General features: G+C 37.6%; 1 protein-coding gene across 1 annotated transcript in view; it reads left to right on the top strand.

Annotated features, from left to right (window-relative positions):
• Window positions 1-297: 297 nt before the first annotated feature.
• The window catches only part of LOC126471414 (calsyntenin-1), an 81,555-nt gene continuing 55,709 nt past the window's right edge, over window positions 298-26,143 (top strand). Inside the window, exons 1-6 of the mRNA XM_050099548.1 lie at window positions 298-506; window positions 20,871-21,028; window positions 21,633-21,754; window positions 24,150-24,358; window positions 24,729-24,875; window positions 25,226-25,417. Coding sequence (XP_049955505.1) covers window positions 371-506; window positions 20,871-21,028; window positions 21,633-21,754; window positions 24,150-24,358; window positions 24,729-24,875; window positions 25,226-25,417 — 964 coding nt within the window. The 5' untranslated portion in view covers window positions 298-370. The remainder of the gene's footprint in view (window positions 507-20,870; window positions 21,029-21,632; window positions 21,755-24,149; window positions 24,359-24,728; window positions 24,876-25,225; window positions 25,418-26,143) is intronic.

The raw sequence follows: 26,143 nt of genomic DNA, 5'->3' as shown, positions 1-26,143 counted from the left end.
TGATCATCATATTGTGACGTCATGGGTCACGTTATGTGCGCAGGTGCGATAGGTTGCCATAGATTTTCTTGATTGTGATTTTTAATCAAGTACGGATATGGTCTGCATATACCCCTTTGAGTTTAGTTCTAGTAAATATCCGCAAGATGGCAAACTACTGCGCGGCTGCGCCCTCCGTAGCGGTTTCTCATTGGCCAAGCAAATGGGCTTAGCAGTGCCATCTACGAGTACGATATTGAAGCTATACAGTAAAGGGACGGGGCAACGAAATAGCTTTCACGTATCTGCTGTGGCCGATGTGTTTTTTCGTAGTATCTGGGCCCTTGACGTAAAGGTTTGGCGAGCGTTATGTGCGTGTGAAGGTTTTGACATGGACTTCTGTACACTGGAACTCAGAACTCTAAGTTACTTTCCTAGCATGGGTAAATACGTTTTAGCGTTAGCGTTCCTAGGTTTTGTTGCATCTTCACCAAACGCCACGCCGGGATCTGTATCGACAGATGGAGGTGAGTTAAGAGTGAAACAGGTTAATGGCGAGCTCTGAGATTCTGAAATCTGAACACATGTGACACTAGAATAATCCTGGTGTTTTGGAAGTAAATCTCAACTTACTTAAGCATATTATATGAAGAGCACACTTACAAACGTCAAGCGTGTTTCTTATTTCGTTAAATATGACAGCAAATTAAATTTACAAAACTTATTTGACAAGAAGCGACGAAATGTTTGTTATGAAGTGAGCCGCAACTACTTTTGAGACATTTCCATACCTTAAATAGTGTCGATTTTTCTGTCATCTCATCTTCATGCGGTCGCCATGTTCTTTCATTTCCAGATTTCGGATTTTTTAAAACCTACCGAAAAACTCGTCTCACAGGAATCTGTTGTGTCTTCAGTCAGTTGTGGGCTTGTAGTGAACAAAGATTCAAGTGTATGCAACGAACGGCTTCAAAACTCATGACTAAATCGTTGGTAACTGGGTTAAAAAAAAGGGGGGGGGAAACCTTACATTTTGAATTTGTACGGAAGTACCACATGCCAAACAAAATGTCAATGTAAAAGAGAGAGAGCTAGGCAGTATCAGCGTGTTTGGGCAATAGCCGTACTGCTTTTTCTCTTTCTCTGGGCTTCCGAATTCACCGTGGTAATATCTCCGAGTGAAACCGATGATACTGATGCAAAGCTGCAAATTTTGTCCAGAGGAATAACATGATGTGTGAGATTTGCGGAGTGGGCGATTACTTTCAGGGACGGCCTTGTTTTTTGAATTATTGATCTATTTTAGTAGCTGTTCTTGTTTATGATAGAAGTGAATGACGAGTTATAGGCAGTGTGTGTGTGTGTGTGTGTGTGTGTGTGTGTGTGTGTGTGTAAAAATGTTACAGTTGAAACTTTTAAGACAGTGTCTAACACAATGCCCAAGTTATTGTATGCTCAAGTTACTTTACTTTGCGGTAACCTCTTAAGTCGGAAACGTACATAGTACTTGATTACCCGTTTAGAGCGGCATTTGATATGTTAAGTGTACTCAGCATCAGATACTCCTATAATCCTTATATGGGTACCACACTATCAACAATGACGTTGCCCTCATATAGTGTGAACGGTATTTGTCGTTAGGTAACTACAAGAAATGTCATAGTAGCAATGCATGTTGGAATATTGAGCCTTAACAAAATGTTTTGCTTTAGAATTTATACTTGCGTACTATGAAAACGTGCAGTTTAATTGCAGTACCACATTAAAGATTTCCACTAAATGTGTCATTTTTGGTATGCTTTGTTGTGCTCAAGTGTTGGGATATGTGACCTCAGCAGCTAAACACGTTTCCCATATTTCTGTAGAAGCTGGAAAAAAATTTCCACCTTTTCCTTCTGGATTGAATTATAAAACATTAGTTAGATACTGTTTTTTAACCCCCCTCCCCTATTGTTTACATGTTCCATCAGTGAGCTATAGGCACTCTCATTCTCCCTGCCATGCATGCATTTCCTTGTGTCCCTGTGCATCCACACATTCATTATTGCAGTTTTTTGTTAGTGTGTACCTGTTTGCTAAGTTTTTCTCAAATGCTTTGTTAGATGACAATACAGAAAATGCTTCATAGTTAAGGAGTGTATGTTATCTTCGTCAAGTGAGTTGGCTTGACAGTACTGTAGATCTAAGTACCCCTGAATACCGTAAATATAATTACCCCTGTCTGATCATAAAAAATTGAGCTGGTGAGTTAATGTGTCAAATACATTCAGACACTCATGCTGTATTCAGTCTAAGAGATCACTTGGTCATGACATCAATATATGCTGCTGACATATTGGGGAGATTCTTGCAGTTCAGTATGACATGATATCTAAATGTGCAGTATGTCACAAAATCGCAGAGCTTTGCTTACCTGTGGTAGACTATGTTGTAGCTGGAAATATCTTCTCATCATACTGAAGCAGCCATCTCAGTTGATGTGTGGCAGTCTTGTATTCTCAATGCAAGTTGGCGCTGTGCTCGTATGTAAATACCCATCTTGTTTTGTTTGTCTGTGATTAAATTGAGCTGTGCAAGTAAATTCCAAGTATTTCAGAGAGGCCAAAAATGATTGTTCGTGCCTTCCTTAATCAGTTGAAGAAATGATGAATCTCAAATGAGGAACTTAATCCCCATTTCTCCCACCTGGTGCTAGATAATTCACAAAAAGTAAACCATTGTAATGTACACCTACACTAGTAATGGGAAATTGGGCCTATTCAGTTAAGTACCTCCCATTCCTGTGATGGCATATCAAGTAAGGTCATAGTGTAATATTAGTGGGTTTGTCTGTGGACAGGAAGAGATATGTGAACTGCAAACGGAGACTACAGGTATGTCGGTTTACATGTGGATTCATATTGGTTGGAACTTTCTGAAGTTCTTATGTGGGTCAAGAGTAATATTCAGTACTAGTCATCTGCTTTGACCTGTGGCACATTTTGTTTTTTCACAGTTTAGTAGGTAGCTGGTGGAGCCAGTGAATGTGAAACCAGTAAAGCTGGTTGTGGTAACACTGATCAGTAACTTAGCCCATTCGAAAACATCACCACAGATATGATGCTATAGTCATAGTGTTGTTTACGTTGTTTCTCAAGTTTCCTATGCTGCTGATCAAAGCAAATAACTAGTATCGAATATTCCTCCTTGTTGTTGTTGTTGTTGTTGTTGTTGTTGTTGTTGTCTTCAGTCCTGAGACTGGTTTGATGCAGCTCTCCATGCTACTCTATCCTGTGCAAGCTTTTTCATCTCCCAGTACCTACTGCAACCTACATCCTTCTGAATCTGCTTAGTGTATTCATCTCTTGGTCTCCCTCTACGATTTTTACCCTCCACGCTGCCCTCCAATACTAAATTGGTGATCCCTTGATGCCTCAGAACATATCCTACCAACCGATCCCTTCTTCTGGTCAAGTTGTTCCACAAACTTCTCTTCTCCCCAATCCTATTCAATATTTCCTCATTAGTTATGTGATCTACCCATCTAATCTTCAGCATTCTTCTGTAGCACCACATTTCGAAAGCTTCTATTCTCTTCTTGTCCAAACTATTTATCGTCCATGTTTCACTTCCATACATGGCTACACTCCATACAAATACTTTCAGAAACGACTTCCTGACACTTAAATCAATACTGAATGTTAACAAATTTCTCTTCTTCAGAAACGCTTTCCTTGCCATTGCCAGCCTACATTTTATATCCTCTCTACTTCGACCATCATCAGTTATTTTGCTCCCCAAATAGCAAAACTCCTTTACTACTTTAAGTGCCTCATTTCCTAATCTAATTCCCTCAGCATCACCCGACTTAATTAGACTACATTCCATTATCCTTGTTTTGCTTTTGTTGATGTTCATCTTATATCCTCCTTTCAAGACACTGTCCATTCCATTCAACTGCTCTTCCAAGTCCTTTGCTGTCTCTGACAGAATTACAATGTCTTCAGCGAACCTCAAAGTTATTTCTTCTCCATGAATTTTAATACCTACTCCGAACTTTTCTTTTGTTTCCTTTACTGCTTGCTCAATATACAGATTGAACAACATCGGGGAGAGGCTACAACCCTGTCTTACTCCCTTCCCAACCACTGCTTCCCTTTCATGTCCCTCGACTCTTATAACTGCCATCTGGTTTCTGTACAAATTGTAAATAGCCTTTCGCTCCCTGTATTTTACCCCTGCCACCTTTAGAATTTGAAAGAGAGTATTCCAGTCAACATTGTCAAAAGCTTTCTCTAAGTCTACAAGTGCTAGAAACGTAGGTTTGCCTTTCCTTAATCTTTCTTCTAAGATAAGTCGTAAGGTCAGTATTGCCTCACGTGTTCCAGTGTTTCTACGGAATCCAAACTGATCTTCCCCGAGGTTGGCTTCTACTAGTTTTTCCATTTGTCTGTAAAGAATTCGTGTTAGTATTTTGCAGCTGTGACTTATTAAACTGATAGTTCGGTAATTTTCACATCTGTCAACAACTGCTTTCTTTGGGATTGGAATTATTATATTCTTCTTGAAGTCTGAGGGTATTTCGCCTGTTTCATACATCTTGCTCACCAGATGGTAGAGTTTTGTCAGGACTGGCTCTCCCACGGCCGTCAGTAGTTCCAATGGAATATTGTCTACTCCGGGGGCCTTGTTTCAACTCAGGTCTTTCAGTGCTCTGTCAAACTCTTCACGCAGTATCATATCTCCCATTTCATCTACATCCTCTTCCATTTCCATAATATTGTCCTCAAGTACATCGCCCTTGTATAGACCCTCTATATACTCCTTCCACCATTCTGCTTTCCCTTCTTTGCTTAGAACTGGGTTTCCATCTGAGCTCTTGATATTCATACAAGTCGTTCTCTTATCTCCAAAGGTCTCTTTAATTTTCCTGTAGGCGGTATCTATCTTACCCCTAGTGAGATAGGCCTCTACATCCTTACATTTGTCCTCTAGCCATCCCTGCTTAGCCATTTTGCACTTCCTGTCGATCTCATTTTTGAGACGTTTGTATTCCTTTTTGCCTGCTTCACTTACTGCATTTTTATATTTTCTCCTTTCATCAATTAAATGGAATATTTCTTCTGTTACCCAAGGATTTCTACTAGCCCTCGTCTTTTTACCTACTTGATCCTCTGCTGCCTTCACTACTTCATCCCTCAAAGCTACCCATTCTTCTTCTACTGTATTTATTTCCCCCATTCCTGTCAATTGCTCCCTTATGCTCTCCCTGATTCTCTGTACAACCTCTGGTTCTTTTAGTTTATCCAGGTCCCATCTCCTTAAATTCCAACCTTTTTGCAGTTTCTTCAGTTTTAATCTACAGGTCATAACCAATAGATTGTGGTCAGAGTCCACATCTGCCCCTGGAAATGTCTTACAATTTAAAACCTGGTTCCTAAATCTCTGTCTTACCATTATATAATCTATCTGATACCTTTTAGTATCTCCAGGGTTCTTCCATGTATACAACCTTCTTTCATGATTCCTAAACCAAGTGTTAGCTATGATTAAGTTATGCTCTGTGCAAAATTCTACCGGATGGCTTCCTCTTTCATTTCTTCCCCCCAGTCCATATTCACCCACTATGTTTCCTTCTCTCCCTTTTCCTACACTCGAATTCCAGTCACCCATGACTATTAAATTTTCGTCTCCCTTCACTACCTGAATAATTTCTTTTATTTCATCATACATTTCTTCAATTTCTTCGTCATCTGCAGAGCTAGTTGGCATATAAACTTATACTACTGTAGTAGGTGTGGGCTTCGTATCTATCTTGGCCACAATAATGCGTTCACTATGCTGTTTGTAGTAGCTTACCCGCATTCCTATTTTCCTATTCATTATTAAACCTACTCCTGCATTACCCCTATTTGATTTTGTGTTTATAACCCTGTAGTCACCTGACCAGAAGTCTTGTTCCTCCTGCCACCGAACTTCACTAATTCCCACTATATCTAACTTTAACCTATCCATTTCCCTTTTTAAATTTTCTAACCTACCTGCCCGATTAAGGGATCTGACATTCCACGCTCCGATCCGTAGAATGCCAGTTTTCTTTCTCCTGATAACGACATCCTCTTGAGTAGTCCCCGCCCGGAAATCCGAATGGGGGACTATTTTACCTCCGGAATATTTTACCCAAGAGGACGCCATCATCATGTAATCATACAGTAAAGCTGCATGCCCTCGGGAAAAACTACGGCTGTAGTTTTCCCCTTGCTTTCAGCCGTTCGCAGTACCAGCACAGCAAGGCCGTTTTGGTTATTGTTACAAGGCCAGATCAGTCAATCATCCAGACTATTCCTCCTTATCCTAGTAGATTGTTTTTTTCTGTTCTCACTTTTGAGTGCTCTTCAATTGCTTACCCTTTTGAAGGTTCTGTTCATTCCGAATAATGAGGAATGTTTGATAAGAGTTGTCGGCTTTGACCAATTACATAGGAAACACACGACAAAATCCGTAAACAACATAGCAACTATAACATGTTATTGGTGGTTATTTTCAGATGGGCTAAACTTTATAGATCAGTCTCTCACCACAACCAGGGTTTTTTTTTCCACATTCAGTGGCTTCACCAGCTAACAACAAAACTATGAATATATGCACCAAAACATTGACATGACAATAGCCAGTGAAATTACGTTACTCACCAAAACTAATGTCTCATATTGAACATTCTTGTCAACCCTAAATTTGTATCAGTTCTTACAGAGTTCCACTTTTATTACAGACTTTTTTCATAGTGTTGCTGAATTACTTTTGCATTATCATCACAAATGAGGTACAGCAAGATTATCCATCTTAACCTGTCCTGAATATGAAAATAGTCTGGTTGCTTATTCTGCTTTGGCTAGGTGTACAGCCCATTCAGTATAACTGTCGCTGCCACCTTACCTAAGTAAGAATCAAGTCATGCCCTGTGCCTTAGTTTGTGAAATATTTATTGCATTTGTTTTGTTGAAGATAGCTTTTTCACGTTTGTGAATTTGTATCAGAGTAGGCTAAATAAGTATTGTCCAAAGTTGTACCAGTTTACATAATCACGTTCTGATGCGAGAGAGAAATTTTATGATAATACTTTAATTTGGGTTTTGTATATCAGGCCATCAACTTGTAAGTTTTTGAGGTGTTTCATGTGACCTCAAGGTAATTATTGACAGTGCAAGAAAGCAGAAAATATCTGACAGTATTGTGTTATTGTAACTGATTTGACTAATCAGAGTAGCATACTTCAGCAGTGTTGGTAATCGTCAAGTAGGCCTGACAGCAGACATCAAATATTATTTTCATCTTATTCATTTAGTTGTGTAACAAACCCAAGATACATGAGGTAACAAGTGTATCTGACGGTAACAAAAAGTGTCATTAAGTACAACTGCCAATTTCATGTCAAAACAAGAAAAAATATAGCGTTGGGGCTCGGTTTACCCTGCTTGGTAGTGTGAAGGTTAAGACTGACTTTACATCTGAGTGAAATAGGGTCTACCCAGTTTGATATAGATCTCCAATGATCTTTCTTACTTGCTTACGAGTTGTGAATTGCATCTGTCAAGGTCACAGTTGATGAAAACTCATCCTGACTAATTTGAGTTAGTACTCCATCTCTTTGGAGGAGGAGGGGGGGGGGGGATCAGACTTTTCAAATGTTGTGAATCTTGCATTATTATTTCAGAACTATTTATCTCAATCATGCATTATTACTTCATAACTATTTATCTAGGTCTTCATAAAGCTGCTCTGATTAACCAGCAGGATTCTTAAATGCCTTCTAACTCCCTCCACCTGCCCCCTCCCTTGCTGTTACATTTTCTTCCATTTATTTTCGTCAAAAGACTCATCTTAAATTGATCGTGTAAACATTCTTACTTTTTTCCATGGGTGGCTCTATTAATGACCATAAAATTAGTTTCATGTGTTTAAATTTAAATGCCACTACAAAGTAACACTTTTTATAATAATTGGCTAAAACTTAGCTACTAATAGTTACCTGCTTGATATGTGAGTTGTATACATAACATAATAGGATTCTAAATTGTGTAATGCATTGACTGTGAATCTTAAATTCAGGCAACAGTTGAAGTAAGTTGACTCTCCATTTCCCGACAAAGTAATATTCTTGCTTGGAGTCATTAAACGAGTGTAAATTCAATCATATGTCCATTGTGTAATAGCTGTGTCACTTCACTGATAGCCTTCGTGGTATCTCTTTCTGAGGAATTTGCACATTTATATACGCAAGCAACCACAGCTCAAGTGAGTCATGGTGACATCACAAGAACGCAACATTGTTCTTCATATGGTCCTAGTGGAGATAGGAAGTTACCTTCCTCGTACACGGTACTGAGTGTGTATTTGTATGATGTTAGGAGTGTTAGTGCTGTGGTTCTGCAGTTGTCCAATGTGCAAATGATGAAGGATCGGAGTGAATGAAACCTATTGGCAATATATAGCCTTTCCCATTCTGTTAGTGTCAAAGGACTGGCCACCATCATGTTCTCACATCATAAGACACTGTTCAGAAGTTTTGTATGTAATTACTCTGTGACACTGGTAAGTAGCATGGAAAGAAAGAACTATTCCTACTATGCTTCTGCTCCTGTCAGCATAAGGAGGGTGGTGGTGGTGATGATGATGATGATGGACTACTTCCCCCACCATCTACAGCTGGGTATGTCAGTCAAGTGCCTCCACTCATTTGTGCTAGGCACTATGGCTGTGGAGACTGGGTAGAATTAATTGGAACCATTCCAAGTGCAATTTTTCTGGGGAAGATATTTCATTATGATGCTGCACTAATTAGGGATAATTACATAATGCACACCACTACAAACATTAATATAATTCCAAAGTTCAAATCTTGTGATTGAAATTAAATGTGACTGAGAAGTTGCAGTGTGTCATCCCTTAATATTTCATTTTCCTCATTAAAAAACCTTTGTAAAATCAGGTCATTAGAAACATTGGGGGGGGGGGGGGGGGTCTTTTGAGATGCTGATGTGGCATATCTAATGCTTAAAGCAGCATTAGAGAATCCTAACCACTGGGTTCAGCAGAGTTTGTTACCTAAATCCATTCAAAAACCCCTATTTATGATGATGTTGCAGAAAACATTGGTACACTGCTGAATTCCAGTGCAGTTTTAGCCAGTCTCCTCACACACATTTAAACGGATACCATCAGGATTGTCAATCCTTACATCAGTAACACAACACACTCAAACAGTTAAAACGTGTTAATGCACAGAAATAAAGGCGTAATCTTTCAGCTCTCACAACAGGCCTACCCATAAAGTTAACATGGTGTGGTGTCAGGAGAGGCATCTGGTCAGAGAAACAATTGTCAGTTTCACTGGAATTAACTAGAAAGTTGTTTAATTCCACTTGGTAAATGGCACTATCTGACTGGTGACTTTTAGAGAGCTTAAAATAATGTTTCTCTATTTGTAGTATGGTGACAGTGTAATGTGACTTTTTGTAAAGTGACAAACACTATACAGTAATATGTTTTGTAAGGAAAAACTGCAAAAGACTTCTAAGAACAATTTGAAATAGTGGAAAACAGTTGGCTGTCAGTACTAAGTAATGATGGACCATAAATTAACTAAGCAGGTTGTTTCATTGTGACTGGAAGTCATAATATTAAAGCAAAACCAACAAACAGTTCTTTTAATCTGTCTTAAATTTATCATGTTTAATTTTCTGGAAGAAATTTTTCATTTTATAGAATCCTACAGTAATCATTTCTTAATGTTTCCTCTAAGGTTTGTTGTTCAGATATGTTGCTTAGGCTCTCACTTTCCTCCCTCATTGTGGGTGTGCTCAGATGTGTCAAGGCTAAATCAACTTGTTTTTAAACTGAAATGAAAGTGACCCTTGATGACCCTTCTCAGCTATGTAGCAGACTTTGACTCAGATAGACTACTTTGCCTCTCATAAGCAACATTAAAACATCCAAGTCATCAGAATTCAGTTTGAACCTCTACTTGGTCAGTAGACAGAACGATTGACAAAATGAAAATGGAGTAAACATTTGCCTTCCTCATTAATTTTTTTCTTTGAAATATTTTGGCAGTCAGTTGTACACCAGAAAACCCCCAATTCTTTAAAGAATTAAACTACCATGTAGGAAACAGCTTCAAACATCTAATTACTTTGCATATGAGTTAACGTGTTAAATACATAATGTTAAGCATGTATGTGAGATAAAGTTTGGACAAGGTTTGAAATTATGCCTAAAGATTGTTGGAAACTGCCAAGTGCTCTCATTATGAAACACTGGATTTATATAATATGGGTAATTTGTGCTCCATTTTAAGCAAAAGCAAGTTTTTTTTTTTCTCCACGTAGTTCAGTGTTCGTGACAGAGCAAGGTGGCGCAGTGATTAGCACACTGGACTCACATTCGGGAGAGTTGCAGTTCAAACCCGTGCCCAGTCAACCAGATTTCAGTTTTCCATGATTTTCTTAAATCACTCTGGGCAGATCATGGGATCGTTCTTTTGAAAGGGCACTCATCCTTGACACAGTCAGAGCTTGTGCTCCATCTCTAATGACCTCAATGTCGACAGGACATTAAACACGATCTGCCTTCCATTCAACATTCATCATGTCATATCTCCTGAACTATGTTTTGTACAATATAATTCTGTTGGTACATTCAGTGGTATATGTTGATACTGTCTGCAAACTGTGTTGTAAATAGAGTTGGTAGTAAAGAAGTAATAAATTTAAAGTTCATATGTCATGCTAAAATGTTACTATATGAAAAGTAAAAATGTAGTAAGTAATAAGTTTTCTTTTCCTTTAATTATTTTGTATGGGAAGGGGGGAGTCAGTGAGAGAAGTTTTGTACAGGTTAGAAATTGTGCAAAATTTGTGGGAACACTCAAGTGCTCCCATTATCAAGTTCTGGACGAATAAGTTCCGGGTATTTGTAATACTTATTGTGTTAAACTTTTAACATAACAATATACCTCTTAATAAGTAGATTGATAGATTTCTAAATATGATCAGTAATTATGCGAAATATTGAAACCCGTGTTTTTGTTGCCCCCTGGAAGCTGTTAGGTAGGCAACCTGCTACTTTACCAGATTCTGGGATAGACACTTAAAAATATAGATAAGGAATTCTAGGTCAAAATTTGTAGTCAATAGTGAACTCATATTGGCATAATCCATATCGCTTCAGGCAGGGGGGCTACCTTCATAGTCTTGGATGTGATGGAATTTAGCATATGTTAAAATTCAGGGGTAAGTAAGAAACATGTATTTTTTTGTTTTCATCATCATTTTCTTTTAAGACTGATTATGCCTTTCAATGTTCAGTCTGGAGCAAAGTCCCCCTTATGAAATTCCTCCATAATCCCCTATTCAGTGCTAACATTGGTGCCTCTTCTGATGTTAAGCCTATTACTTCTAAATCATTCTTAACCGAATCCAGGTGCCTTCTCCTTGATCTACCTCGACTCCTCCTACCCTCTACTGCTGAACCCATGAGTCTCTTGGGTAACCTTGCTTCTCCCATGTGTGTAACATGACCCCACCATCTAAGCCTGTTCGCCCTGACTGCTACATCTGTAGAGTTCATTCCCAGTTTTTCTTAGATTTCCTCATTTTGGACACCCTCCTGCCATTGTTCCCATCTACTACTACCTGCAATCATCCTAGCTACTTTCATATGCGTAACCTTAACCTTATTGATAAGGTAACCTGAATCCACCCAGCTTTCGCTCCCATACAACAAAGTTGGTCAAAAGATTGAACGGTGCACAGATAACTTAGTCTTGGTACTGACTTCCTACTTGCAGAAGAGAGTAGATAGTAGCTGAGCGCTCACTGCATTAGCTTTGCTACACCCCACTTCCAGTTCTTTCATTATGTTGCCATCCTGTGAGAATATGCATCCTAAGTACTTGAAACCATCCACCTGTTCTAACTTTGTTCCTCCTATTTGGCACTCAATCTGTTTATCTCTCTTTCCCACTGACATTACTTTCGTTTTGGAGAAGCTAATCCTCATACCATTCTGAAATATTACTTTGCAAACTTTCAATTGAATCTGCCATCACAACTAAGTCATCTGCATATGCGAAACTGCTTATTTTTATCTTCATCTCACCCAGCCAGTCTATTGTCTTTCAACATATGATCCATAAATAATATGAACAACAGTGGAGACAGGTTGCAGGCTTGTCTTACCCCTGAAAGTACTCTGAACCGTGAACTCAATTTACCGTCAACTCTAACTGCTGCATGACTATCGATGTAAAGACCTTTAATTGCTTGCAAAAGTTTTCCTCCTATTCCATAATCTCGTAGAACAGACAATAACTTCCTCCTAGGAACCTGGTCACATGCCTTTTCTAGATCTATAAAGCATAGATACAATTCCCTATTCCACTCGTAACACTTCTCCATTATTTGCCATAAGCTAAAGGTCTGGTCCTGACAACCTCTAAGAGGCCTAAATTCACACTCATTTTCATCCATCAGTCCTCAACTAATACTCGCACTTTCCTTTCAACAGTACCTGAGAAGATTTAACCCACAGTCTTTTCTGTTTCCATGTTTAAAGATTGGTGTGATTACCGCTTTCGTCCAGTCTGATGGAACCTGTCGCAACTCCCACACCATTTCAGTTATCCTGTGTAGCCATTTAAGACCTGACATTCCACTGTATTTGATGAGTTCCGACTTAATTTCATCCACCCCAGCCACTTTATTGCACTGCAATCTATTGACCATTTTCTCCACTTTCTCAAATGTGATCCTCTTTCCATCGTCATTCCTATCTCATTGTACATTGAAATCTGAAACATTACTGATCATCGTATTTTCACCTGCATTGAGCAACTCTTCAAAATATTCCTTCCATCTGCCCAAGGCATCAACAGGATTCACCAGCAGTTTTCCTGACCTGTCCAAAATACTTGTCATTTCCTTCTTACCTCCCTTTCGAAGACTGCTAATTACACTCCAGAATGGTTTTCAAGCAGCTTGACCCTAAGTCTCCAAACTGTTTCCAAAGTCTTCCCAAGATTTCTTCTTGGATGCTGCAATTATCTGTTTGGCTTTGTTTCTTTCTTCAACATAACTTTGTCTTCCTGAGTTCTAGTATGTAGCCATTTTTGATACGCCGCCTTTTTCCTTTTACAGGCTGCCTTGACTGTGTCATTCCACCAAGCTATTTGCTTCATCCTACCCTTACACACTACTGTTCCAAGACCTTTAGCCACTTCTAGTGCTGTGTCCCTGTAACTTGTCCATTCCTTTTCCAATGACTGTAATTGACTACATTCAACTAACTGGTACCTTTCCGAGATCACTGTTATGTACTTGTGCCTGATTTCCTTATCCTGAAGTTTCTTCACTCTTATCCTCCTACATATGGACCTGACCTCCTGCACTTTCGGCCTCACAATACCAATTTCACTGCAGATTAAATAGTGATCAGTGTCATCAAAGAATCCCCTGAATACACGTGTGTCCCTCGCAGCCTTCCTGAATTCCTGATCTTTTATTATATAGTCAGTGACAGATCTGGTTCCCCTGCCTTCCCAAGTATACCAGTGATGTGATGCTGGCAACAATCAGAGCAATTTTTTTTTTGTTTTTTTTTTGTTTTCTCCAAAAAAATAAAAATAATACCTGCCCCGAGATACAGGCCTCCAAAGATGACACTGCGAACACCATTTTGGAGATGCGAATTTCGGAAAAAAAAATTTAAATATTTCTTTAACAGTTGTAGATATTTTGTTAGTTTTTTTTTTTTTTTTTTTTTTTTGAAAGATAATTGCTTTATGATTACAATGGTATCCTCTGTTTGGACATATCTGTCAGCTCTTTTACTGTTGCCTTTTGTTCAGAAATTCCAATCCAGAAACGTTAGATTTTTTTTTTTTTGATTAGTACCATGTAGTACTATATTCTCTGTAAAGGAGAGCTTCCACTTTTAAGTTGGACATGTTTTATTTTAAAAAATAATTTTTTTTAAACTTTTGAGGGTAATGTATGTCTTCACTGAAGTTGTTTCTTTGTTACAATGTTTATTTCTATTGTCTTTGTTACAGTTACTTCTTTTCACTTTCATTGTTGCAGATATCTCTTAAACTTCATTGTAGGTTCTTGTCAGTTTCTTTGTCATGGTTGTTCAGTGTAGGTTTCTTCTGTATTGTAGTTGTTCAGTGCTAATTTGTTTATTGAAGAGGCTTCTAAGAAATCTGAGACCATCCAGTGAGTTCTGTTTTCGTGAGGAATTTGCCACTTGACACAGTGTTTTGTGAAAAGGACTGTTTGAAATGTCTTCTGACTGAGGCCACAGGAGAGTGAAGTGTGCTGACTATGTGAATATCTATAAAAGTGATATATAAGAAAAACAAAGACTTTGTTCAGGTTGGGAATAAGTGTTCTCATTTGAAGATTGTTTTAAAGTGAAGATGTGTCCAGTGACAGATTTTTATGTTCTAAATGTTTTGAAAGAATAGAACAATGATAGTATCTGAACAAGGTGAAGCCTCCCATGGTGCAGATTTTGCATCAATAGAGGAAGAATTAAATACCCAGAATTAGTCAACTACAGAAGTAGGTGTTAGTCCTGTTAAGGAACCATAGGGTCGACAGAAGCGTCCGATCCCACGCGTCAACTTTGACCCGTGACGTAAGGGTGTTGTCGTGTGTGACATCATGACGGCGCAGAGTTTGGTTTGAGTGTGGCTGTTTCCAGTTCTGTTTTATCTTATTTTATTTACTTTTCTGATCTGTTCGTTCTATCTCGTGAGATTTTTTTAAATTTAAAAACACTTATTACTTATTTTAATTATCTGTTTCCTCCAATTTCTGTTTTAGTTTATTATATTTATCTTTCTGATCTGTTCGTTCTATCCCGTGAGATTTTTTTTTTTAAGACAAAAAACACTAATCAGCTACTGAAGCATCTTTATCTTCTATGGGTTGCAGGGGTTACAACCCCTGGGGAGGTGGGTGGGTATTCATGCATGGCTGTCTTCACTTACACGTTGTAGCTACGCCAGGCGTCTAAATTTGTTTATATTTAGTTTGCCCCCCACCCAAAACACCCCATTTCCTGCGCTTGTCCCATTAGTGTCATTAGGCTTCTTGTGGAAAGTGTGTGTGTTTTTGTTTCCGCCATATTTGTGATGTCATGGGTCAAAGCAGACGGGCGGGATCGGACGCTTCCGTATTTCCGGAACCATAGTCAGTGAAGTAGAGTCATAAGCTCTATGCATCAAGAAAGTGCAGAGAAATTACTAAAGCTGTGGGTGAATACACTGCAGTAAAACTGGCCACACTCTTCAAAGTAGAAATTCCATCTCCAGAAGAAAATGAACCAAAGGACTCTTGCCCCGCTTGCCAGGAATTTTTCACAGATATCAATTCAGTTGTTGAATATTGTGCATCCTACAGTGAAAAGGTAAAAGTTTTAACTATTATTCCAGAGACATTTTCAAAGAAAACAATTTTTTCCGTCAGTATCAAAGTACATGATAGATAAATCAAGAAATGTGAGGTCTGTAAAAGGATTCTTTAGAAGACCAGATCCCTATTATGGTCATCCTGTAGAAGCAGCTCATGTTCAAATAGTGCAGTCATTTTAGCTGTAAGACAAATTGTTCTTGCCAGAGTGCCAACAAAAAAAGACACAAACTGTAACAGTTGTGAAAGTGAAGAGGTACATGACTCGTAGTATTAAAGAAAATTTTGCAATTTATAAGAGCAACTATACAACTTCACATATTGGAAGATCAAAATTTTATGCATGACGGCATAAGTGGGTAGTTCCACACCCACTTAGAGACTCTGTTTATGTGTGTACTGCACGAATTTTGAACTTTGTGTGGTAACTTTGAAGAACTTACTGGAGCACATGACATATGACGCCTTGGTTGGGCATGTGAAGTCATTAGTAGTCTGTGATGTAAAGTGAGAGACTTATTTGTTTCAAGACTGCCCTGGAAAGGGAGGATTGTCTTTACAGACACTTGGCCTTGCAGAAATCACACATGTGACATGGGAGGAAAATAAACTAATTAAGAAAACCGTTGCCTTTGACAGTTTCATTGATGAACTTCAAAGCAGTAACACACCAGCATCTGAAGAAATTGCAACAACACATTGCAGAAGTGAAAGGGTGTGTACAGGCTGAAGAACTGTTTTTACTGCTTCACTGTGATTTTGCTGAGAACTGGTATGTAATTTTCCGTGAAGAAGTACAAGGGTATCATTGGAGTAATGACCAGGTTTCAATTTTTACAGGAGTGACATATTTCCACAGCAAGACCGCAAGTGTTGCAGTTAAGTGATGACACAGGACATGACTCAGGACATGCTTTGCTAGCAAATGTGCAAAATTCTTGAACTGCAAACAGGAACAGAGAAGATCATCATTATTTCTGATGGTGCTCGTACTCATTTTAAAAATCATTACCAGCTATGTGAATTGAGTAAGTCACTTGTGCCAACTGACTGGGTATGCAGTGCTACTGGTCACGGGAAGAGGCTTTGTGATGGTGTAGGAGGCCTGCTGGAGCACATGCTACAAAATATAATCTTTCCAGACCAAATACAGTTGCAATTTAGAATTCTGAGGATTTTACGAGAGTTGTGAAATCTTACACATCCACAGCCCTCATTCTTTTATCCAAAGAGGAAATTGAATTCTGTGAGAAGAAGAATGGTCTAAACAAACTACTCATGTGACTGCAATTAAGAAGACACATTTTTTGACCCAAAGTGATGGGCGAACTCAAGTTGCATGCACTTTAAAGAGCAAGAAAGAAGAAATTTTGTTCATTCGGCCAACACCTCAGAAACAGCAGGATAATATTCGGATTCACAATCTGAGAAGGGGGATGTTTGTGGCATGTGTGTATGATTGTGACTGGTGGATTGCAGAGATTATAGACACCAGTTGCGAGTTAAACAAAATTGTAGTGAACTTAGTGCTACCACATGTTCCAGCTGCTGTGGATATAGGTTTCCAACTGGATGGCAACACCACCATCAGTGTTCACTTCCTGTTTACAATGTTTTGAAGATTGTAATTGCTCCAGTTCCTATTGGTTCAACAGGAAGACATCATTCTATATCAAAGGAAGATATTGAAGCAGTGGAATGCATTTTTAGTTCATTGACTGGCTAATTTCAGTACAAAGCAGAGTGCACAGAAGTTGTATAAATTGAAACCTTTAAGTCTGTGGACCTTTCACATACTTTTTGGAACCATTTAAAATGCTTAAAAATGAGTCTCTTACTCATCTTTCAAAACTAAAATTATGTTAAATAAGGCTACGTTTTGATTTTTATGAGTCTGTTATGTGATGATAAAACAGGTTTTATGTATGATAAAAATTTCAGTTGTTTATAAAACCTGTTTAACCTAAAAGTGGAAACTCTTCTTTTCAGGAAATGTAGAACTGTGCGGTACTAATCGACAACAACAAAAAATCAAAATTTTATGGATTGACATTTTTGGAAAAAAAAAAATTCCATTAACTGTAAAAAGTTCAGAACACTATAGTAAAAGAACTTTGACAGATAAGTCCAAGTGATGGATTTCTTTGCAGTCATAGAGCAATTATCTTTCAAATAAAAAGAAAAAAACCAACAAAATATCTAGAACTGCTCCAGAAATACAGCAGTTTAAATTTTTTTCCCAAAATGCTTATCTTCAAAATGGTATGTGCAGTGTCATCTTTGGAGGGCTGTATTTCGGAGCAGATATTTTTTGGGAGAAAAAAAATGTGTGTTCCTTACTTAGTCCTTCATTTTAACATATGCTAAATTCAATAACATCTGAGACTATGAAGGTAGGATTTTTCCTAGCCTGCCTGAATTGATACGGACTACGTGTATTCCTTTATTCGGCATTTATGCTCGAAACTTCATACAGTGATGTTAAGTGGGGTGATGACGAGAACAAGCGAGAACTGGCTCTTCGAATTAAACTGAATTATTTGACAATGTCAGTGTCTTAAGCGTAGCATTGTACACGAAAAAATGTTACTTTTGCAATCGAGTGATCAACCAGGTTGTCATCTTTTAGTGAAGTTAAAAAATTTTATTATGGCTTTTTTGTAGTTATAAACTACTTATTTTCATTTGAAGGAGACAAAACTGTCATTAACTTATGAGCCAGGTATGACCTTTTTTGGGGGGGGGGGGGGGTGTAGTCAGGTTCAGTAAATTATTTGTGTAGTTCAATAGGCTGTCTAGCTGAGTACCTGGCATTGCCTGTGTACATATATATTCCAGTCTTCTGTTAGTCCATCTCTGCCACCTCTCACTCTCTGACCATCTCCTCCTCCTACCCCCTCCACCCCCTCCGAATTCCATCTCCTACTGCCTCCTCTAATTGCATCTCCTCCCACTCCCTGTAATTGCATCTCCTCCTCCCCCTCTCAGTGCCCATCTCCTCCTCTGCCCTTTCTCTTCCCATGATATCATGCTCACTGCAATAGGAGGCTCATTGTTCTTACCATCACAGCATTTCTTTCCAGATGTATACCAAATTTTGTTTAAATCATTCCAGGGGTTTAGGATGAGCTTTTAGCTCACGGCTTTGCTAGTGTACGCACATTTCAAATAAATTTCACTTATCTTTAACTAGTTTCACTTGTATTTTCATAATTTTCGTGCACCTCAATATTTGACGTCATATCTCCTTAACTGTGTGTTGCACAGTGATATTGTTTTGCAGGTATATCTAGTGGTTTATGTGGTTACTGTCAGGAAAATGTGTTGTGAATAGAGGTAGTAGCAAAGAAGTAATAAATCAAATATTCGTGCTGGCTGCGGCAGTTTTTCACTTTCACGCTTCTCTCTGTTTGACATTGTACATGCTGAACTGTGTAACACGACAATATATTTTTGCACGTATATTCAGCAAAACATGTGATTACTGTGTGCAGAGTATTACAAATACTGTTCGTAGTCGAGAAGTAATAAATTAAAACATCATGTTTCATGTGGCAGTTTTACTGGATGAATAGCGAAAATGTTGTAAACTGAACTTTTTCCTTTCGTCATTTTGTGGAGGTCACAAGTGAGTAGTAGTTTGGTAAAGCTTTGAAATTGTTACATATGTTGCAAGTCTCAAAGTGCTCTCATTCTCAAATACTGGATGACTAAAGTATGGGTATTCGCATGAGATGGGCTACACTGCTTTTTCACCCGTACATCTTTGATAGGTAGGTGGTTCTTACCTCAACAGCAGTGATTTCCAGTTAGTAAAACAGGAAATGACTATGATAGAACTATCGGATTAATAAGTCGGGGTTGCAAAATATTAACACGAATGAGGACAGAAAAATGAAAAAACTGGTAAAGGCCATTCTCGAGGTAGATCAATTTGGATTCTGGAGAAATTTAGGAACATATGAGGCATTGCTGACCCTACGACTTATCTTAGAAGATTGGTTCAGGTAAGATGAACCTACATTTATAGCCTTAGAGAAAAGTTTTGAAAATGTTGACTGGAATATTCTCTTTGAAATTTGGAAGATTGCAGGGATAAAATACAGGGAGCAAAATGCTATATACAACGTGTACAGAAACCGGATAGCAGTTATGAGAGTTGAGGGGCATGAAAGGTAAGCAGTGGTTGGGAAGGGAGTGAGACATGATTGTAGCCTATCCCTAATGTTATCTGATCTCTACATTGAACAAGCAGTAAAGAAAATCAAAGAAGAATTTAGAGTAGGAATAAAATTAGGGAGAAGAAATAAGAACTTTGAGGTTTGCCGATGACATTGTATTTCTGTCAGAGACAGCAAAGGACTTGGAAGGGCAGTTGATCGGAATGGACAGTGTCCTGTAAGGAAGATATAAGATGTATGTCAACAAAAGCAGAACAAGGTTAATGGAATGTAGTCAAATTAAATCGGGTGATGCAGAGGCACTTAAATTAAGAAATGTGGTACAGTGTAGTAGATGAGTTTTGTTATTTGGGTAGCAAAACAACTGATGATGGCTGAAGTAGAGAGGATATAAAATGTAGATTGGCAATGACAAGAAAAACATTTCTGAAGAAGAGAAATTTGTTAACATTGAATATAGATTTAAGTATGAGGAAGTCTTTTCTGAAAATATTTGTATAGAGTGTTGCCATGTATAAAAGTGAAACATGGATGATAAACAATTTGTATAAGAAGAAAATAGAGGCTTTTTCAATGTGGTGTTAGAAAAGAATGCTGAAGATTACATGGGGAGATCACGTAATTAATGAGGGAGAAAAGAAAGTTGTGGTGCACCCTACCTAGAAGAAGGGGTTGATCAACAGGACACATTCTGAGACATCAAGGGATTATCAGTTTAATATTGGAGGGAAGTGTGGGGGGTGTAAATTATAGAGGGAGACAGATGAATACAGTAAGCAGATTCAGAATGATATAGGTTGTGGAGGTTGTTCGGAGATGGAGGCTTGCATGGCATAGAGTAGCATGGATAACTGCATCAAACCAGTCTTGGACTGAAGACCACAACAAGACGTGATGTGTGTACCAAATTTGACTGAAACCTGTCCTGTTGTTTCGGGGGAGATGTGGAACACGTAAACACATAGATACATACATACGTACATTTTTGTAAAATGTATGGATATATGCCATTACAGTGTTTGCCTTATTAGTCATAGTAATTTTACAGTAGTAGATGAACAGACACTAGTTTGTTTCTCTCTCTCTCTCTCTGTGTGTGTGTGTGTGTGTGTGTGTGTGTGTGTGTGTGTGTGTGTGTGTGTGTGTGTGTGTGTGGTATACAAGTACTAACTTAATTAAAAAATACTTTTCCAGTTGGTACGGTTAGTTAGCAGTGTGTGTAAGACAATCATACTTAATGTTAATGAATGTTCTTCAGTTCCCAGATTAGAGCTACCCAGCTTGGAAAGTGGCTACCATGGGCTTGTAAAAGAGAATGAAACTATTGTAGAAGTGAGACCAAGAATTAGAGCAACTGGTGCTCATATTTGTGAGTTTCGAATTGTGAATAAGCACCATGGTGAAGCTCCATTCAAGGTAACATATCTTCTTTACACTGTAGCTTTCTTGTCAACTAAAATAATACTTAGAGTAATAATTTATGTAGGTGTCAGTGTAGTCTGCTATATCTTTCAATTTGCAGTTGAAATTTGGAGTGAAGGTGACATCCTTCAGGGTACACCATTCTTTCTCTCTGCCTTGTTTTGCTGTGTTGCAAGAATCACTACTAGAGAAAAATGATCCCTATCATGTAATTTATTAAATTTATCAGGTACTATGTGGAGTTCTGTGACTGTTACTCATGAGTAATACAGGAGACTTCTAGGTAGCACTAACTTAAGTAAATATAATCACACAAATTGCCGAAGTTGACATCAGACAAGGACTTAACTGTGTATAAAGTTATGTTCTTCCATTTGACGGGTGAAGTCTCCTATTCATAAGGTATGCGCATATTCAACAAAAATGGGGTAGAGGAAGTTGTATCGTGCTTTTGCTGTAAGTCAGTCATTTTGCAAAATTTGCGGGATTAGATGCATCTTAAAAGTAAAAGATTTAACTTCCAAAGAAGCTGTATGTTAAGATTTAAGTATAACTGATGCTTAATACATAATTTAATTTGGGTATTTATGTTGTGTAGATCATCCTGAAAAACCAAGGTGAAGCTGAACTGCGTGCTAGGAAAGCCTTGAACTGCGAGAAGAGGAAAAACTATAAGTTTGACGTTGCTGCTGTTAGCTGTTCAGGGAAAGTCTCTCAAAAGTAAGTACTACAACTTTTACTCTGAACTGTGTGTAGAGTTTTAAAATTTTGATTGTGAATATTCAGCCACTTAACTCTGAAAGAAAGCACCTTGGGAATATATTTTTGTGACCCTTTAAATTTGGTTGACCTATTAATGTTCTTTAATCCGAAAGGTAGACTGTTTTGAAATATCACACATCTGAATTATTACCCCAATGCAGTGAAGCTTTTGACCTTGTGAGAAACTGCTTTCTTTGCGAGTTAGTAACCCTCCCCCTTCCATCTCCACACTGCCCCCATATGTATTAAAATTTTTTGGAAAGCATTCAGAGAAATAAATTTTGTATTTGAATTTGTATAAATAAGCAGTAAAATCAGTTTGAATGATGTGACCTGTTTGGTTCTTATGTGAAAGACCATAAACAGGATTTTCCCTCTCTGTAAGTCAAGAAGTAACATTCTGAATGTATATATGGGGTGTTGGGGATGTAAATGCTTTTATTGATGTCTGAAAACAGGTAGTAAACAGAGTTACATAAGTATTTAATTCCTTTGTAGACTAATAGTTATACCTGTTAAGAGTAGTATGTTTTTAGGTTTGTTATTACCTCAAAGTATGCATGGCACAAGTAAGCCGTTAACCTTCTACCGATCACATGTTGTGTTCCGTACAGCAACTAGATGCGTACTGACGTGAAAGCAGAAAAACACTGCAACTAAGGGGTGGGGAGGGGCAGGTGGCAAGAAGGTTGTCATGATGATATCTGGCACCAATATTCAGAAAAGCTGACCAGAAATGATGGGCAGTGAAAATGAGCGAAGTACAACAGTGCAACCGGTGGAGGTTAAATGTTAATTTTACCTGTGGGCAGCAGGTCAGATATTTATTGAAGTGTGAACGCAAAATATATATTGACAAGCATAGTCCACTTTGCTGTGCAGTTACAACTGTGCAGAAAACATCTGGTAATAAATTGTGACGTGTTTGTGGGAAGCCAGAGAGGAAAAAACAACTAACACACTGAAGTGAATACAAATTATGGTACCAGTGATCACAATATCTGTACCTGTATCCTTAACCCCCTGTATTTGTTAACACAAGCCAGGAATCATCATAGGCACTTGCACATCATGAGCACCTGCATTGGTGATAACCCAATCATAATAATCACAACAGTTGCAGTTTAACAGGTAAAACTGTGATACTCTGCATCTACTAATGACAGGCAACACTGCAAAGTGTAGGCATTTCTATGCTGACGCACCATTAAGATCTTTTTCTGGAAGTGTGCGAGTCGGAATAAATCAGGAACTATAAATTCTGTCTGCAGATAGAAAAAAAATGTAAAGTGATACATGAAAATATTGGAAAGGCTATAAATAATTCAGTGCACAGTGTATTTATTGTTTATCAAGCCAGTGAAAGGCAAAGGAATGTGCACGTGTAAACATCAGGTAGCATCTTGTAACAAAACTGCTGGAAACCCACAGGAAAAAAACTGTATTATAGGCTTTGTTTCAATGATTGCTTCCAGTTGTATCACACTGAAGGTTCATGTTGAGTGATTGTGTGTGTTTGGAACACAATAGAGGTCTGTTGTCAACAATATCTGAAATTTTAATTATTTTTGACAAATAATTCCTTCACTAGAGCAATTTAAATAAAACTGCATTCCTGTTCCTGTTAGCCACATAATCTAATGCCAGTAGGCTAGACGTGAGCATGCAATGTACCATCTTGAAAGGTTCAAATAACATTAACAGATGGCTTAAGCCTTAAAGTTTATAGGTGAGAACCACTTGTTCAGATTAAAGATTCTGGTTCTGTTTTTCCCTACTGACAGAACTCATTATTTATAGTACTGATACTTGGCATTATGTGGTTACTATTAGTCTCTAATCAAATGATGATCCTAGTTTCACCATAACCTTTCTAGTGTGATACCACTGAAGCCAAGTTTGCTCCGTTACATGTGAAGTATTTGCAGTGCATGCAGCCTTAGTTTTCCCTGTAAATATTAGATAATTGTAATTATAAACACTGTTGAATACGTACTTATTTACTGTACCAAAAGAAAAAAATGGCATCCATTACATGGTATTAATGTTATCTTTGCACAAAATGCTGTGCACAATGCTGTAACTAATTTTTTATCTTTTACCCAGTGTGAGAAGAATTGACAAAAGGCGAAGTAAAATTTGAAAAAAAAATATTTTTTTCCTTGACTACTACTCCTGTTCTGGAAAAAATTTGTGGTGTGTTAAAGGTGGTGGGTAGGAGTTACTGATTCACATCTGTATGTTCTTAAAAAAACTTATAAAAGATGAGCATGAACCATATTTACAAAATAATTTGTGATGTGATTATAAAATCATCTGTTGAATATGAAACTAATTAAATTAATTTTATTAGTGCCACAGTTCATATATCAGTTGTGGATATTAATGAGTACCCACCAACATTTTTGGAGCCTTCATATGTAAATCAGGTTGACGAAGGTAGATTGTATGAAGAAATAGTTCGTGTGGAAGCAACTGATAGGGACTGTACCCCAAAATATGGAGATGTTTGCAAATATGAAATCCTGACAAATGACCAGCCTTTCACCATTGATAATGAAGGTATGTAAAAAAATAAGCATTTAAAAATAAAATATTTATATAGTGGTGCATAATAGTTGTTCCTTGAATCAATCACTGCTATTAGTCTAATAATTTTTGGATAACACTAACCATGTGCAAAATTCATGGAATGTTTTTTTTTCCGTAACCCACTGTAATATTGATTTTGAAGAGCGATAATGATGTCAAATTTAAATTTGAGTAGTATACATTAATCTAGTCATCTGAGTGATCTGTCATGAAAAGTATAGTTTATGGCCTTAATATTACATGTGGATAGTTCGGAACCCCCTCTCCCTCTCTCTCTTTTGTATTATGATTTATAAGCACAGCATTTGTATAGGCACTAAATGTTTCTTGCAATTTGCAGGAGCAATTCGTAACACAGAACCACTAGATTATGAACGAAGTCACAACCATATTCTATCTGTTGTTGCTTATGACTGTGGCATGAAACAATCTGTGCCTGTCATGGTAACAATAAAAGTGAATAGAGTGTGCAAACTTGGATGGAAAGGTAAGTTTTCCTGTTTATATTATTGCTGTTTATATTATTGCACATTGTAAATGAATTTTCACTTTCTCATCAACTGTGAGTTCTGTTTCAATGAAACATCTTCAGAATTTCACGACTGTGTAACAGTCATTTTATCTTTAGCACTAAAAGATATTTAAATGAGACAAATTCTCTTAGAGTGTGAATGTTTGTCATAGTTCTAAAAGTAGTTAGTTTCACCATAAATATTTGCTAGACTTCAAATAGTGATTAGTTGTGTTTCCATATATATGTATACCTCAATCGGTGGGTTGTCTTCAAATTTAAGTAATTGCTTTATAGTTTTACATATAATGCGTGTATAATTGTAGGTATCCCTGAAAGAATAGACTACGCACCTGGAACTGGTCGACAAGATTTATTTCCTGATGCTGATTTAGAATTGTGTGATGTGCCCTGCAATGTTAGAAGTGTTGAGGCCAAACTTAGTCTTGCTACTTCTCATATTGGAAAGGGATGTGACAGAGACACGTACTCTGTTCAGAGCCAACGTAAACTTTGTGGTATGTATGCAAAAAGTTTTTTGTAAAATAAAACTTGCTCTACTACTAATACATCATCAGAGATCTCGTTTGTAAGTTTTTAAGCCTCCAAAACAGAATTCGTCCAAACATGATAAATGTTGAGTTCCTTTACAAATTATGGGAAATCAAATTATGGTGTTTTTAAACCCATGGTGACTGCAGGTAATTGTAACTTCTAGTGCTTTTCTAAAACGGGTAAAGCAGAAATTTTAGATGCACCTTTAGTGGCAGTTATTTATTAGGTGCAGTTGGTGTGAAGACTTAATAAAGACCTAAATTGTTTTGTTTCTTTGTTTGAAAGCAGCAGTGTAAAACTTTTAGAGAAACTAATACTAAGTGTAACCCTGAAACACAAATTGTCATGTCAGAAATACTTCCAATAGTGTAAGTTCACTTTTAAATTTTTTGAAATTTTTGTTGACTATAAGATGTGCAAACATACGACATAATGTGTGATTTGAACTTCTTGTTTTTAATCTGTAACTGAAGCATTATCTCTACTTGTCCAAAAACTTCAAAAAACAGAAATGTTTTTATTTTTATGTGGAGATACTATTGGAAAAAATGTTTGAGTCCATAGTATCTCTCTTTATATAACCAGGATACTGAAAACATAGGGAGTAAATTATTGTTAAGCACTCAGCCTGAAAATTTGAACTATAGTCCTGGTTCGGGCCTTAACATTTCATTTAAGTGTGTAGATCA

The sequence above is a fragment of the Schistocerca serialis genome, chromosome 3 (assembly GCF_023864345.2).
Source record: "Schistocerca serialis cubense isolate TAMUIC-IGC-003099 chromosome 3, iqSchSeri2.2, whole genome shotgun sequence".
Classification (NCBI taxonomy): Eukaryota; Metazoa; Arthropoda; class Insecta; order Orthoptera; family Acrididae; genus Schistocerca; species Schistocerca serialis.
Note: the sequence above shows the minus strand (reverse complement) of the source record. Positions and strands in the feature narration are given on the sequence as shown.